The sequence below is a fragment of the Mobula birostris genome, chromosome 29 (assembly GCF_030028105.1).
Source record: "Mobula birostris isolate sMobBir1 chromosome 29, sMobBir1.hap1, whole genome shotgun sequence".
In the NCBI taxonomy this organism is placed as follows: domain Eukaryota; kingdom Metazoa; phylum Chordata; class Chondrichthyes; order Myliobatiformes; family Myliobatidae; genus Mobula; species Mobula birostris.
In genome coordinates this window covers 25,246,600-25,262,303 of record NC_092398.1, presented here as the reverse complement: position 1 = coordinate 25,262,303, position 15,704 = coordinate 25,246,600, and the positions used below count along the sequence as shown (strand labels likewise).

At 42.3% G+C, this 15,704-nt stretch overlaps 1 protein-coding gene across 1 annotated transcript in view; it reads right to left on the bottom strand.

Annotated features, from left to right (window-relative positions):
• LOC140190161 (scavenger receptor cysteine-rich type 1 protein M160-like) overlaps window positions 1–15,704 on the bottom strand; it is a 105,258-nt gene that overhangs the window by 49,738 nt on the left and 39,816 nt on the right. The window contains exons 14-16 of the mRNA XM_072246672.1: window positions 12,490–12,804; window positions 9,065–9,376; window positions 5,395–5,709 (exon numbers count right to left, since the gene is read on the bottom strand). Coding sequence (XP_072102773.1) covers window positions 5,395–5,709; window positions 9,065–9,376; window positions 12,490–12,804 — 942 coding nt within the window. The remainder of the gene's footprint in view (window positions 1–5,394; window positions 5,710–9,064; window positions 9,377–12,489; window positions 12,805–15,704) is intronic.

Below are 15,704 nucleotides of genomic sequence, written 5' to 3'. Positions count from 1 at the left end.
GGGAAAGCAGCCTGAAATCTTGGTACAAAGAGGTTCCGCAATGAGGATTTAAAGAGCTGGACGGAATGCTGAGACGCAACACATTCAGGATTACTGCCTGTGTCACGTGCCAGGGATGGTAGAAACAGAATGATTTGGCAGATAAATGCGTGGCTGACAATTTGCAGCAGGGAGTGAAGTGCTTCAGGTTCTTGGATCATTTGGATTTCTTCTAGGGGAGGCATGACCTGTAAGAAGGGAAGGGTTGCAGCTGAAGCCGATGGGAACCAACCTTCTCGCTCACTGGCTTCTTAGTGTTATTGGGGAGGGTTCAAACTAATTTTGCAGGGAGTTGGAAACCTAAGGGAATGGGGTCAGGACAGTGCGGATGGTAAAAGAGAAAAGACAGCACGCAGTCAGTCTGGTAGAAAAGGTGGGCAGATGATCAAACAAAAAAAGCCTACCAGCAGAGTGCGTATCAGTGATTAGGGATGCAGAATCAGAAAGGGTTACAAGGCTGTTCTCAACCTCTATTGAGTACAACAACACGGCACTTTTACAGATTGTCACATACGATCTTGTGGACATCACCGACTCGTTGCTGAAAGTTGTTTGGTGGGTAGCTGAATTTCCATTGTACATTGTATCGAAAGGGTACTAACATAGGCTTGGGGTGTGGCATCGCTCTGCTGTTGGAGAATGGCATCAAATACTGAGAAGGATATGACATAGCATCGGAAGATGTTGAATTCTTGTCAGTTCAGAAATGAAACTGCAAGGGAAATGGACCCAGATGGCAGTATTTGCAGCTCCCGCAACAGTAACTGAAATGTAGAGTGCAGAATACAACAGAAATAGAAATGGTGTACCAAATGGGAAATGTTATGATAGTAAGGGGAAATCTTAATATGCAGGTAGATTGGGAAAATTAGGTTGGTAATAGAACTCAAAAGAGAGTGAATTCAGAAGGATTTAAGCAACACACATCAAAGTTGCTGGTGAACACAGCAGGCCAGGCAGCATCTCTAGGAAGAGGTACAGTCGACGTTTCAGGCCGAGACCCTTCGTCAGGACCAACTGAAGGAAGAGTTAGAAAGAGAAGGATTTAGACAGTTTGGGAGTATGGGCATGGAAACAGCAAATTAAATACAATCTTGGAAAATGCATGGTCTTGCACTTCGTCAGTAGAAATAATTCTGCAGACTATTTTCTAAACAGAGTAAACTCAAAACATCTGAGATGCAAAGGGACTTGGGAGTTCTTATGTAGAACACCCTAAAGCAGGGATGGCCAACCTATGGCGCATGCACCTAAAGTGGGGCATTGCACCGAAAGATATTAATAAAAAAGTAAGCCTACTCATGCAAAAAGTATTAACTAAAAACAGATTTGTAGAAAAAAAATCTATAACAGGAATTCAAGTACCTTAGATATAGAAATGGGTTTTACTAAGAAGAAATCTAAAACTTAGTTATTACTTTTAGCAATTTTATTATTTTGTGCACATCTTTTGGCGAATGTTATCTTCTTTCACATTGATCTGTTTTCAATTTTAAAAAATGTTCAATGAGTCAATCTAGAAAAGAAGGACTTTTGTTCTGCAGTTGTTCCATAACTGTTCAATAAATGTTTCTTACTTGTTTGAACCTGAGACGCCAGGCGTCTGCACCACTGGTGGGTCGCAGGTTTTTGTCAGTCAGTTTACAATTGACACTCGAGTGCTGCGGAGTTATGCTTTGTTCGTCCTTTGTGAACATTTGCAGTTTTGTACTTTTTGAAAAACTAAGCTTTGTTTTTACATTCAGTGACCCATCAGTGCAAAACAAAATGAGGAAAAGAAAAGTAGAAAGTGATAGTAAGCGTGAATTCAATGAACAGAGGGAAAATGAGTTCTTATTTATAGCGGGTCCGTCAGGAAAACCATTGTGCATTGTTTGTGAAAACACTTTCTCACATAATAGAAGACATGATCATAATAGACAGTATAAAACACAACATCAGACTGAAATAGAAGGAAAACTGAAGCTAGTGCTCAGGTCTGAGTTACGGAAAGACGATGTGATTAAGAAGAAGGAAGAAATCAAAAGAAGACAAAATATATTTGTTAAAAGTCTCATTAAGGTAGGTAATGTTTATCTTCTTTTATATTAAATCAATATATCATGGAAAAATGCTAAATATGTGTATATGAACATATTTTTACAGGAATTGAATGGGGGTACAAGAGTTGAATGGCGCATCTGAACTCGTGCGTGAAAAAATTCTCACATGGAATGTACAACGTTGGCCACCCCTGCCCTAAAGGTTTATATGTAGTTTATGAAATAGACTTCCTACGTGAACCCGAGAAAACTAACGAAATGCCGTTAATAAATAGTTACAATTCACAGCACGTGAATGCTTGTAGAAGTGGAGCCAGCATTGTTGGAGCGCTGATTGTTGGGACGGGCTACAGGAGGAAGTAGATTGTCAAGCACTGGCTCAAAGGAGTCGTCAGCACGGAAGTGGCACTGGCTCTGGGTAACTTGTCTGTTTGAGTTTGTTATGTTTCTCTTTCATCTTGCTGTGTCAATTATACTTACTATAGCTTAAAAGGCCTTTACGGGTTATTCACTCCTGATGTTGGAGTCTTGGGAGCCCCATGGGAGACTACATGTGCGTGAGGTGCATCCAGCTGCAGATACTGCAAGACTGTGCTATGGATTGGGAGCAGCAGCTGCAAGAACTTCAGCTTGTACGGGAGAGAGAGGAGATCATTCAGAGGATCTATGTCACTGCCTTTTACACCTGGGTTGAACTTTGTTCTTTGCATACAGGGCTGGTAAATTATTTCAATGTCACGAGGACATCACTAAATTTGGTGGGGGGAGGGTGGGGAAAGAGTAACACCCTGGGAAAAGTTTCACTGCTAATATCATGGTCTTTCTGTGGAAGCAGTGTTTGGATTATGGTTAGAGTTGCTGGCCGTCCAATGCGGGAGGTGTACTTTCATGCTGTATGCCTGCCACCGAGGTAATCTGAGTTTTGTTATCAGCAGAAGATGGAGAGAGTAGATGCCAGAAAGGAGAGTTCATAGACACCACAAAGTAGTGGCTTTGGAGTGGAGCCAGAAGTCGATGACGGCCAGAGATATCGATGGAGGACCAGCAGAAGGGAAACCGTGAACTCCAACCTGCACACATTAGACTGTTTCATTAAAATGGGCTCTTTTCTTTTTGTTTTTCTTTACTAACACTTTAGTCCAATGAAGAATCAAAGAGCTAAATCATTTAATTGCATATGGTATACAGTCCATTATTCTGTGGTACTAATTTGTAACGGGAGAACAAACCACACAGCATCCACTCAAACAAGCGATTTTGCACCTCAAAGTTCACGCATTTGGTGGGGCCAGAGATTATCTTCCCTCGAATTACGTCGCTGACTGAACCTGACGGTTACCCTTCCGTCAAATCTTGCCTCAATCTTCTACCAGCAAAGAATGCAGTCCTAACCGATGTATTCCTTGCATCAGATCTGAAACTTCAACGAATTTCTATCCTTCTGTGGTGGAACGTATAATAACTGAATGCATTACGTTCAGGCAAGGAGTACCAATATCCTTAAAGGGAAATTCCTACAAAAAGCAGTATATATGGCCAAATCCATCATGAATAAAACTGTTTTCTCCATTGAGTACATCAACACTGTGTGCTGTCGCAAGAAAGCAGCACCCTTCGCCAGGCAAACCATCACCCAGGTCACGCTCTCTTTTTGCTGCTGCCATCAGGCAGATGGTATAAGACCTTCCAAACTTATACCATCAGGATCAGGACAGTAATTACCCCTCAAGCACAAGGCTCTTGAACCAAACGGTACAAACAGTCAACTTCACTTACCCCTTCACTGAACTGTTGCCACAACCTGTGACAAGATTTCAAGGACCTCTCACTTCCTCACCACGTCTTTTCGGTATTTTTTCCTTATTTAGTATTACGGTCGTATTTTTTATATTTTCTCAGTTCAAGCTGCTAAGGTACGGCCATAGACAAACACATTCATTTAACAAACAGGAAAAAAAAATCTGCAGATGCGGGAAATCCAAATAGAGGAGGGATGACCTGTACAAAAGGGAGGGGTTGCACTTGGGCAAATATTCACTCGGGCTGGTTTGTTAGAACTCTTGGGGAAGTTCGGAACTAATTTCGCATGGGGATAGGAAACTGCGTGAAGGGTCTCAGGATACGAAAGGTGTTAAAACAACAAAAGTAGCAGGCAGTCAGACTGTTAGGAAGGGCAACTACGTGATCGGACAAAATGCAGCCAGCAGAGTGAGTATCATCAGTGTATTAGGATGCAGAATAAAAAAAAGGTTGGAAGCACTATATCAGCCTTGTATCTCATTCAAAATATAAGAAATAAGCTAGATGATCTTACTGTACTTTTACAAATTGTCATGTATGATCTTGTGGACATCACCAATTCGTTGCTGAAAGATTGTTTGCTGGGTGGCTGAATTTCCATTGTACATTATATTGAAAGGGGACAAACATTGGCTGCATCGCTCTGCTGTCAGACAATGCTATCAACTACTGAGAAAGGTGTGACATAGGATTGGAAGATGTTGAATTCTTGTCGATTGCGGAACAAAACTGCAATAGAAAATGATCCTGATGGCAGTATATGCAGCTCCGCAAACAATAACAGGAATGTAGGCTACACAATACAACAGAAACAGAAATGGCCTACCAAAAGGGAAATGTTATGACACTACGGGGAAATTTTAACACGCAGGTAGATTGGGAAAATTAGGTTGGTAATAGAACTGGAAAGAATGTGAATTCAGAAGGACTTAGACAGTTTTGCAGAATGGGCACAGAAGCGGCAATTTAAATACAATGCTGGACAATGCATGGTCTTGCACTTCATCAGTAGAAATAATTCTGCAAATTATTTTCTAAACAAGAGTGAAATCCAAACATCTGAGATGCAAAGGGACTTGGAAGTTCTTCTGCAGAGCACCTTAAAGGTTTATATGCAGTTTATGAAATGGAGTTCATATGTGAACCCCAGAAAGCTAATGAAATGCCGTTAACAAATAGTTACAATTCACTGCATACAGAGTTATTACCGGACATTCCTTATACTTTCTGATCTGAGACATCTAACACGAAACGAATCTGGAATCAGCACCTGTATACACGACCAACTATAAGATAAAAGTTTGCCAAATGAAACACTCCAGCACTTTAAGCAATGCAGAACAAATGTTAATTAAATTGTGCCTGCCTCAACAACATCAAACATAAGTAGAAAAATTCTCATCGTTTTACCCTCGGCAACTAGAGTGGCTGGCCTAACTACCAAAATATAGAGTCTTTGTTAATCCCAATAGACAGAAAGCAGAAACAAAGAGGTTCTTTGTTCTATGCCTACCTTTTGAACAAATCACTCCTGCATCCTCTCCGTGACCGCAGTTATGCCTCCCCCATCCTCGGAAGGAACATTCCCAAAGGGCGGATTCATTTCCATTGCACGCAACATCGTCCATCCAGATATGCCCGCTGCCTTGCCCGAAGCGTGCCCCCGGTATTGCTGCTGCCGCAGAGGGACAACCCAACTCATTGCAGACAACCTTGGCGTCTTCAGTGCTCCATCCATCGTCACAAACCGTTCCCCACTGTGCATTGTACCGCACCTCCACTCTTCCTGAACAACGATCGCTGCCGCCTACTAGCCTTACTTCGGGCACTGGAATGACATTGAAAGAGAAATTACTGTATTTTTTGGAGATTCGCTTCAGGTATATTCAGTTCCGCGTTCCTATCCATTACACAGCATGGGAATGTTTGCACAAGTGGAGCCACCACTGTTGCAGCAATGACTGTTGGGAGAGGCCAGTGATTAAAGTGGAGTGTCAGGCATTGGCTCAAAGGAGTCTTCAGCACAGAAGAGGCACTGGCTCTGGGTAACGTGAGGAGGGTACTTAGTGTAGTTTAGAAGGCAATTGCGTGCTATTCACGTTAGATGTTGAAGTCTTGGGAGCACCACAGGCAACTACATGTATGTGAGGTGCGTCCAGCTGCAGATTCTGCAAGACCGTGCTATGGATCGGGAGCAGCAGCTGCAAGACCTTCGGCTTCTACGGGAGAACGAGGAGATCATCCATCAGAGATGCAGGAGTCTGATAACTGAGTGACTGTCAGGGAAGGAATTAGACAGTGAATAGGCAGTTAGCTCACAGCAGCTCTGGGGTAAATTCCCTGAATACTAAGTGTACTATTTTGGATACTATTTTTTAAAATAACCTCTCAGCAGAATGCCACAGAGACCAGGTGGGTTGTACTGACCATGGATTGCAGAAGGGAAAGAGGGAGAGTCGTGAGCAGTTGAGATGGAAGACTCAATAGTCAGAGGAATCGGAAAAAAAAGTTTGTTGACATGAATGCGACACACGGATGGTCTGTTGCTCCCTCCCAGGTGCTATGGACTCAGATCGCGTCCATAGCATTGTGCAGTGGGAGGGAAAGCAGCCTGAAATCTTGGTACAAAGAGGTTCCGCAATGAGGATTTAAAGAGCTGGACGGAATGCTGAGACGCAACACATTCAGGGTTACTGCCTGTGTCACGTGCCAGGGATGGTAGAAACAGAATGATTTGGCAGATAAATGCGTGGCTGACAATTTGCAGCAGGGAGTGAAGTGCTTCAGGTTCTTGGATTATTCAGATCTCTTCTAGGGGAGGCATGACCTGTAAGAAGGGAAGGGTTGCAGCTGAAGCCGATGGGAACCAACCTTCTCGCTCACTGGCTTCTTAGAGCTATTGGGGAGGGTTCAAACTAATTTTGCAAGGGGTTGGAAACCAAAGGGAATGGGGTTAGGACAGCGCGATGGTAAAAGAGAAAAGACAGCATGCAGTCAGTCTGGTAGGAAAGTTGGGCAGATGATAAAACAAAAAAAAAACTACCAGCAGAGTGAGTATCAGTGATGAGGGATGCAGAATCAAGAAGGGTTACAATACTGTTCTCAACGTCTATTGAGCACAACAACACGGCGCTTTTACAGATTGTCACATACGATCTTCTGGACATCACCACTTCGTTGCTGAAAGATTGTTTGGTGGGTAGCAGAATTTCCATTGTACATTGTATCCAAAGGGTATGAACATAGGCTGGGTACGTGGCATCGCTCTGCTGTTAAGAGAATGGCATTAAATACTGAGAAAGATATTACATTGGATCAGAAGATGTTGAATCCTTGTCAGTTCAGTAAGGAAACTGCAATGGAAATGGACCCTGATGGCAGTATATGCAGCTCCCGGAACAGTAACTGAAATGTAGAGTGCAGAATAAAACAGAAATAGAAATGGTGTACCAAATGGGAAATGTTATGATAGTACGGGGAAATTTTAATATGCAGGTAGATTGGGAAAATTAGGTTGGTAATACAACTCAAAAGAGAGTGAATTCAGATGGACTTAGACAGTTTGGGAGTATGGGCATGGAAAAGGCAAATTAAATACAATGTTGGAAAATGCATGGTCTTGCACTTCATCAGTAGAAATAAATCTGCAGAATATTTTCTAAACAGAGTAAAATCAAAACATTGAGATGCAAAGGGACTTGGGAGTTCTTGTGCAGAACAGCCTAAAGCAGGGATGGCCAACCCTATGGCGCATGCGCCAAAAGTGGTGCATTGCACCCAATGATAATAATAAAAAAGTAAGCCTACTCATGCAAAAAGTATTGACTAAAACCAGATCTGTAGAAAAAAAAAATTATAACATGAATTCAAGTAGCTTAGATCTAGAAATGGGGTTTACTGAGAAGAAATCTAAAACTTAGTTATTACGTTTCGTGATTTTATTATTTTGCGCACGTTTTGGCGAATGATATCTTCTTTCACATTGATCTGTTTTCAATTTTAAAAAATGTTCAATAAGTCAAACTAGAAAAGAAGGACTTTTGTTCTGCAGTCGTTCCATAACTGTTCAATAAATGTTTCGTACTTGTTTGATCCTGAGGCGCCAGGCGTCTGCACCACTGGTGGGTCGCAGGTTTTTGTCAGTCAGTTTACAATTGACACTCGTGTGCTACGGAGTTGTGCTTTGTTCGTCCTTTGTGAACATGTGCAGTTTCGTACTTTTCGAAAAACTAAGCTTTGCTTTTACATTCAGTGACCCATCACGGTGCAAAAGAAAATGAGGAAAAGAAAAGCAGAAAGTGATAGTAAGCGTAAATTCAAGGAACAGAGGGAAAATGAGTGCTTATTTATAGCGGGTCCGTCAGGAAAACCATTGTGCATTGTTTGCAAAAACACTTTCTCACGTAATAGAAGACATGATCTTAATAGACAGTATAAAACACAACATCAGACTGAAATAGAAGGAAAACTGAAGCTCGTGCTTAGGTCTGAGTTACGGAAAGACGATGTGATTAAGAAGAAAGAAGAAATCAAAAGAAGAAAGAAGAAATCAAAAGAAGACAAAAGATATTTGTTAAAAGTGTCATTAAGGTAGGTAATGTTTATTTTCTTTTACATTAAATCAATATATCATGGAAAAATGCTAAAGATGTGTATACGAACATATTTTTACAAGAATTGAATGAGGGTACAAGAGTTCTATGGCGCATCTGAACTCGGGCGTGAAAAATTTGACGCATGGAATGTAGAACGTTGGCCGCCCCTGCCCTAAAGGTTTATATGTAGTTTATGAAATAGAGTTCCTACGCCCACCCCAGAAAACTAATGAAATGCCGTTAATAAATAGTTACAACTCACTGTTTTGAATACAGATAAATTACCAGTCAAACCTTATATTTTCTGATGTGATATGTCCTATCCGAAATGAAGCTGGAATCAGCACCCGTATGCACGACCAACTAGGACATCCAAATTTGCCAAATGAAACACTCCAGCATTTTAAGTGATGCAGAAAACATGTTAATTAAGTTGTGCCTGCCTCCACAACGTCAAGCATCAGAACATAAATTCTCATTGTTTTACCCACAGTAACTACAGTGGCTGGCCTGATTATAAAAGTAGAGTCTTTCTTAATCGCAATAGAGAGAAAGCAGAAACAAAGAGGTTCTTTCTTCTATGCTGACCTGTACAATTCACTCCCGCATCCTCTCGGTGACCGCAGTTATGACTCCCCCATCCTCGGAAGGAACATTCGTCAAGGGCAGATTCATTTCCATTGCACGCAACATCATCCATCCAGATATTCCCGCTGCCTTGCCCGAAGCGTGCCCCTGGTATTGCTGCAGCGGCAGGGGGGCAGCCCAACTGACTGCAGACAACCTTGGCGTCGTCAGTGTCCCATCCATCATCGCATACCGTTCCCCATTGTGCACTGTGCCACACCTCCACTCTCCCTGAACAACGATCGCTGCCGCCTACCAGCCTGGTATTGGGCTCTGGAATGACATTCAAAGAAGAAATTACTGTATTTTTCGGAGTTTTGCTTGCAGGTATGTTCAATTCCACGCTCCTGGCCATAACACAGCATGTGAATGCTTGTAGAAGTGGAGCCAGCATTGCTGGAGCACTGATTGTTGGGATGGGGAACAGGAGGAAGTAGATTGTCAAGCACTGGCTGAAAGGAGTCGTCGGCACGGAAGTGGCACTGGCTCTGGGTAACTTGTCTGTTTGAGTTTGTTCTGTTTCTCTTTCTTCTTCTTGTGTCAATTATACTTACTATAGCTTAAAAGGCCTTTACGGGTTATTCACTCCTGATTTTGGAGTCTTGGGAGCCCCATGGGAGACTACATGTGCGTGAGGTGCATCCAGCTGCAGATACTGCAAGACTGTGCTATGGATTGGGAGCAGCAGCTGCAAGAACTTCAGCATGTACGGGAGAGTGAGGAAATCATTCAGAGGATCTATGTCACTGCCTTTTACACCTGGGTTGAACTTTATTCTTTGCATACAGGGCTGATAAATTATTTCAATGTCATGAGGACATCACTAAATTTGGTGGGGGGAGGGTGGGGAAAGAGTAACACCCTGGGAAAAGTTTCACTGCTAATATCATGGTCTTTCTGTAGAAGTAGTGCTTGGTTATGGTTAGAGTTGCTGGCCGTCCAATGCGGGAGGTGTACTTTCATGCTCTATGCCTGCCACCGAGGTAATCTGGGTTTTGTTATCGGCAAAATATGGAGAGAGAAGATGCCAGAAAGGAGAGTTCGTAGACACCACAAAGTAGTGGCCTTGGAGTGGGGCCAGAAGTCGATGACGGCCAGAGATATCGATAGAAGACCAGTAGAAGGGAAACCGTGAACTCCAGCTTGCACACATTAGACTGTTTCATTAAAATGGGCTCTTTTCTTTTTGTTTTTCTTTACTAACACCTTAGTCCAATGAAGAATCAAAGAGCTAAATCATTGAATTGCATATGGTATACAGTCCATTATTCTGTGGTACTGATTTGTAACAGGAGAACAAACCACACAGAATCCACTCTAAAAAGAGATTTTGCACCTCAAAGTTCACACATTTGGCGGGGCCAGAGATTATCTTCCCTCGAATTACGTCGCTGACTGAACCTGACGGCTACCCTTCCGTGAAATCTTGCCTCAATCTTCTACCAGCAAAGAATGCAGTCCTAACCGATGTATTCCTTGCATCAGATCTGAAACTTCAACGAATTTCTATCCTTGTGTGGTGGAACGTATAATAACTGAATGCATTACGTTCAGGCAAGGAACACCAATATCCTTAAAGGGAAATTCCTACAAAAAGCAGTATATATGGCCAAGTCCATCAGGAATAAAACTGTTTTCTCCATTGAGCACATCAACACTGTGTGATGTCGCAAGAAAGCAGCATCCTTCGCCAGGCAAACCATCACCCAGGTCATGCTCTCTTTTTGTTGCTGCCATCAGGCAGATGGTATAAGACCCTCCAAACTTTTACCATCAGGATCAGGACAGTAATTACCCCTCAAGCACAAGGCTCTTGAACCAAAGGGTGCAACCAGTCAACTTCACTTACCCCTTCACTGAACTGTTGCCACAACCTGTGACAAGATTTCAAGGACCTCTCACTTCCTCACCACATCTTTTCGGTATTTATTACTTATTTAGTATTACGGTCGTATTTTTTATACTTTCTCAGTTCAAGCTGCTAAGGTACAGCCATAGACAAGCACATTCATTTAACAAACAGGAAAAAAAAATCTGCAGATGCGGGAAATCCAAATAGAGGAGGGATGACCTGTACAAAAGGGAGGGGTTGCACTTGGGCAAATATTCACTCGGGCTGGTTTGTTAGAACTCTTGGGGAAGTTCGGAACTAATTTAGCATGGGGATAGGAAACTGCGTGAAGGGTCTCAGGATACGAAAGGTGTTAAAACAACAAAAGTAGCAGGCAGTCAGACTGTTAGGAAGGGCAACTACGTGATCGGACAAAATGCAGCCAGCAGAGTGAGTATCATCAGTGTATTAGGATGCAGAATAAAAAAAAGGTTGGAAGCACTATATCAGCCTTGTATCTCATTCAAAATATAAGAAATAAGCTAGATGATCTTACTGTACTTTTACAAATTGTCATGTATGATCTTGTGGACATCACCAATTCGTTGCTGAAAGATTGTTTGCTGGGTGGCTGAATTTCCATTGTACATTATATTGAAAGGGGACAAACATAGGCTGCATCGCTCTGCTGTCAGACAATGGTATCAACTACTGAGAAAGGTGTGACATAGGATTGGAAGATGTTGAATTCTTGTCGATTGCGGAACAAAACTGCAATAGAAAATGATCCTGATGGCAGTATATGCAGCTCCCCAAACAGTAACAGGAATGTAGGCTACAGAATACAACAGAAACAGAAATGGCCTACCAAAAGGGAAATGTTATGATACTACGGGGAAATTTTAACACGCAGGTAGATTGGGAAAATTAGGTTGGTAATAGAACTGAAAAGAGTGTGAATTCAGAAGGACTTAGACAGTTTTGCAGAATGGGCACAGAAGCGGCAATTTAAATACAATGCTGGACAATGCATGGTCTTGCACTTCATCAGTAGAAATAATTCTGCAAACTATTTTCTAAACAAGAGTGAAATCCAAACATCTGAGATGCAAAGGGACTTGGAAGTTCTTCTGCAGAGCACCTTAAAGGTTTATATGCAGTTTATGAAATGGAGTTCAGATGTGAACCCCAGAAAGCTAATGAAATGCCGTTAACAAATAGTTACAATTCACTGCATACAGAGTGATTACCGGACATTCCTTATACTTTCTGATCTGAGACATCTAACCCAAAACGAATCTGGAATCAGCACCTGTATGCACGACCAACTATAAGATAAAAGTTTGCCAAATGAAACACTCCAGCACTTTAAGCAATGCAGAACAAATGTTAATTAAATTGTGCCTGCCTCAACAACATCAAACATAAGTAGAAAAATTCTCATCGTTTTACCCACGACAACTAGAGTGGCTGGCCTAACTACCAAAATATAGAGTCTTTGTTAATCCCAATAGACAGAAAGCAGAAACAAAGAGGTTCTTTGTTCTATGCCTACCTTTTGAACAAATCACTCCTGCATCCTCTCCGTGACCGCAGTTATGACTCCCCCATCCTCGGAAGGAACATTCCCAAAAGGCGGATTCATTTCCATTGCACGCAACATCGTCCATCCAGATATTCCCGCTGCCTTGCCCGAAGCGTGCCCCCGGTATTGCTGCTGCAGCAGAGGGACAACCCAACTCATTGCAGACAACCTTGGCGTCTTCAGTGCTCCATCCATCGTCGCATATCGTTCCCCACTGTGCATTGTACCGCACCTCCACTCTCCCTGAACAACGATCACTGCCGCCTACCAGCCTTATTTCGGGCACTGGAATGACATTGAAAGAGAAATTACTGTATTTTTTTGGAGATTCGCTTCAGGTATATTCAGTTCCGCGTTCCTATCGATTACACAGCATGGGAATGTTTGCACAAGCGGAGTCACCACTGTTGCAGCAATGACTGTTGGGAGAGGCCAGTGATTAAAGTGGAGTGTCAGGCATTGGCTCAAAGGAGTCTTCAGCACAGAAGAGGCACTGGCTCTGGGTAACGTGAGGAGGGTACTTAGTGTAGTTTAGAAGGCAATTGCGTGCTATTCACGTTAGATGTTGAAGTCTTGGGAGCCCCACAGGCAACTACATGTATGTGAAGTGCGTCCAGCTGCAAATTCTGCAAGACCGTACTATGGATCGGGAGCAGCAGCTGCAAGACCTTCGGCTTCTACGGGAGAGCCAGGAGATCATCCATCAGAGCTGCAGGAGTCTGATAACTGAGTGACTGTTAGGGAAGGAATTAGACAGTGAATAGGCATTTAGCTCACAGCAGCTCTTGGGTAAATTCCCTGAATACTAAGTGTAGTATTTTGGATCCTATTTTTTAAAATAACCTCTCAGCAGAATGCCACAGAGACCAGGTGGGTTGCACTGACCATGGATTGCAGAAGGGAAAGAGGGAGAGTCGTGAGCAGTTGAGATGGAAGACTCAATAGTCAGAGGAATCGGAAAAAAAAGTTTGTTGACGTGAATGAGACACACGGATGGTCTGTTGCTCCCTCCCAGGTGCTATGGACTCGGATCGCGTCCATAGCATTGTGCAGTGGGAGGGAAAGCAGCCTGAAATCTTGGTACAAAGAGGTTCCGCAATGAGGATTTAAAGAGCTGGATGGAATGCTGAGACGCAACACATTCAGGATTATTGCCTGTGTCACGTGCCAGGGATGGTAGAAACAGAATGATTTGGCAGATAAATGCGTGGCTGACAATTTGCAGCAGGGAGTGAAGTGCTTCAGGTTCTTGGATCATTCGGATTTCTTCTAGGGGAGGCATGACCTGTAAGAAGGGAAGGGTTGCAGCTGAAGCCGATGGGAACCAACCTTCTCGCTCACTGGCTTCTTAGTGTTATTGGGGAGGGTTCAAACTAATTTTGCAGGGAGTTGGAAACCTAAGGGAATGGGGTCAGGACAGTGCGGATGGTAAAAGAGAAAAGACAGCACGCAGTCAGTCTGGTAGAAAAGGTGGGCAGATGATCAAACAAAAAAAGCCTACCAGCAGAGTGCGTATCAGTGATTAGGGATGCAGAATCAGAAAGGGTTACAAGGCTGTTCTCAACCTCTATTGAGTACAACAACACGGCACTTTTACAGATTGTCACATACGATCTTGTGGACATCACCGACTCGTTGCTGAAAGTTGTTTGGTGGGTAGCTGAATTTCCATTGTACATTGTATCGAAAGGGTACCAACATAGGCTTGGGGTGTGGCATCGCTCTGCTGTTAGAGAATGGCATCAAATACTGAGAAGGATATGACATAGGATCGGAAGATGTTGAATTCTTGTCAGTTCAGAAATGAAACTGCAAGGGAAATGGACCCAGATGGCAGTATTTGCAGCTCCCGCAACAGTAACTGAAATGTAGAGTGCAGAATACAACAGAAATAGAAATGGTGTACCAAATGGGAAATGTTATGATAGTAAGGGGAAATCTTAATATGCAGGTAGATTGGGAAAATTAGGTTGGTAATAGAACTCAAAAGAGACTGAATTCAGAAGGATTTAAGCAACACACATCAAAGTTGCTGGTGAACACAGCAGGTCAGGCAGCATCTCTAGGAAGAGGTACAGTCGACGTTTCAGGCCGAGACCCTTCGTCAGGACCAACTGAAGGAAGAGTTAGAAAGAGAAGGATTTAGACAGTTTGGGAGTATGGGCATGGAAACAGCAAATTAAATACAATCTTGGAAAATGCATGGTCTTGCACTTCGTCAGTAGAAATAATTCTGCAGACTATTTTCTAAACAGAGTAAACTCAAAACATCTGAGATGCAAAGGGACTTGGGAGTTTTTATGCAGAACACCCTAAAGCAGGGATGGCCAACCTATGGCGCATGCACCTAAAGTGGGGCATTGCACCCAAAGATATTAATGAAAAAGTAAGCCTACTCATGCAAAAAGTATTAACTAAAAACAGATTTGTAGAAAAAAAATCTATAACAGGAATTCAAGTACCTTAGATCTAGAAATGGGTTTTACTAAGAAGAAATCTGAAACTTAGTTATTACTTTTAGCAATTTTATTATTTTGTGCACATCTTTTGGCAAATGTTATCTTTCACATTGATCTGTTTTCAATTTTAAAAAATGTTCAATGAGTCAATCTAGAAAAGAAGGACTTTTGTTCTGCAGTTGTTCCATAACTGTTCAATAAATGTTTCTTACTTGTTTGAACCTGAGACGCCAGGCGTCTGCACCACTGGTGGGTCGCAGGTTTTTGTCAGTCAGTTTACAATTGACACTCGAGTGCTGCAGACTTATGCTTTGTTCGTCCTTTGTGAACATGTGCAGTTTTGTACTTTTCGAAAAACTAAGCTTTGTTTTTACATTCAGTGACCCATCAGTGCAAAACAAAATGAGGAAAAGAAAAGTAGAAAGTGATAGTAAGCGTGAATTCAATGAACAGAGGGAAAATGAGTTCTTATTTATAGCGGGTCCGTCAGGAAAACCATTGTGTATTGTTTGTGAAAACACTTTCTCACATAATAGAAGACATGATCTTAATAGACACTATAAAACACAACATCAGACTGAAATAGAAGGAAAACTGAAGCTAGTGCTTAGGTCTGAGTTACGGAAAGACGATGTGATTAAGAAGAAGGAAGAAATCAAAAGACAAAATATATTTGTTAAAAGTCTCATTAAGGTAGGTAATGTTTATCTTCTTTTACATTAAATC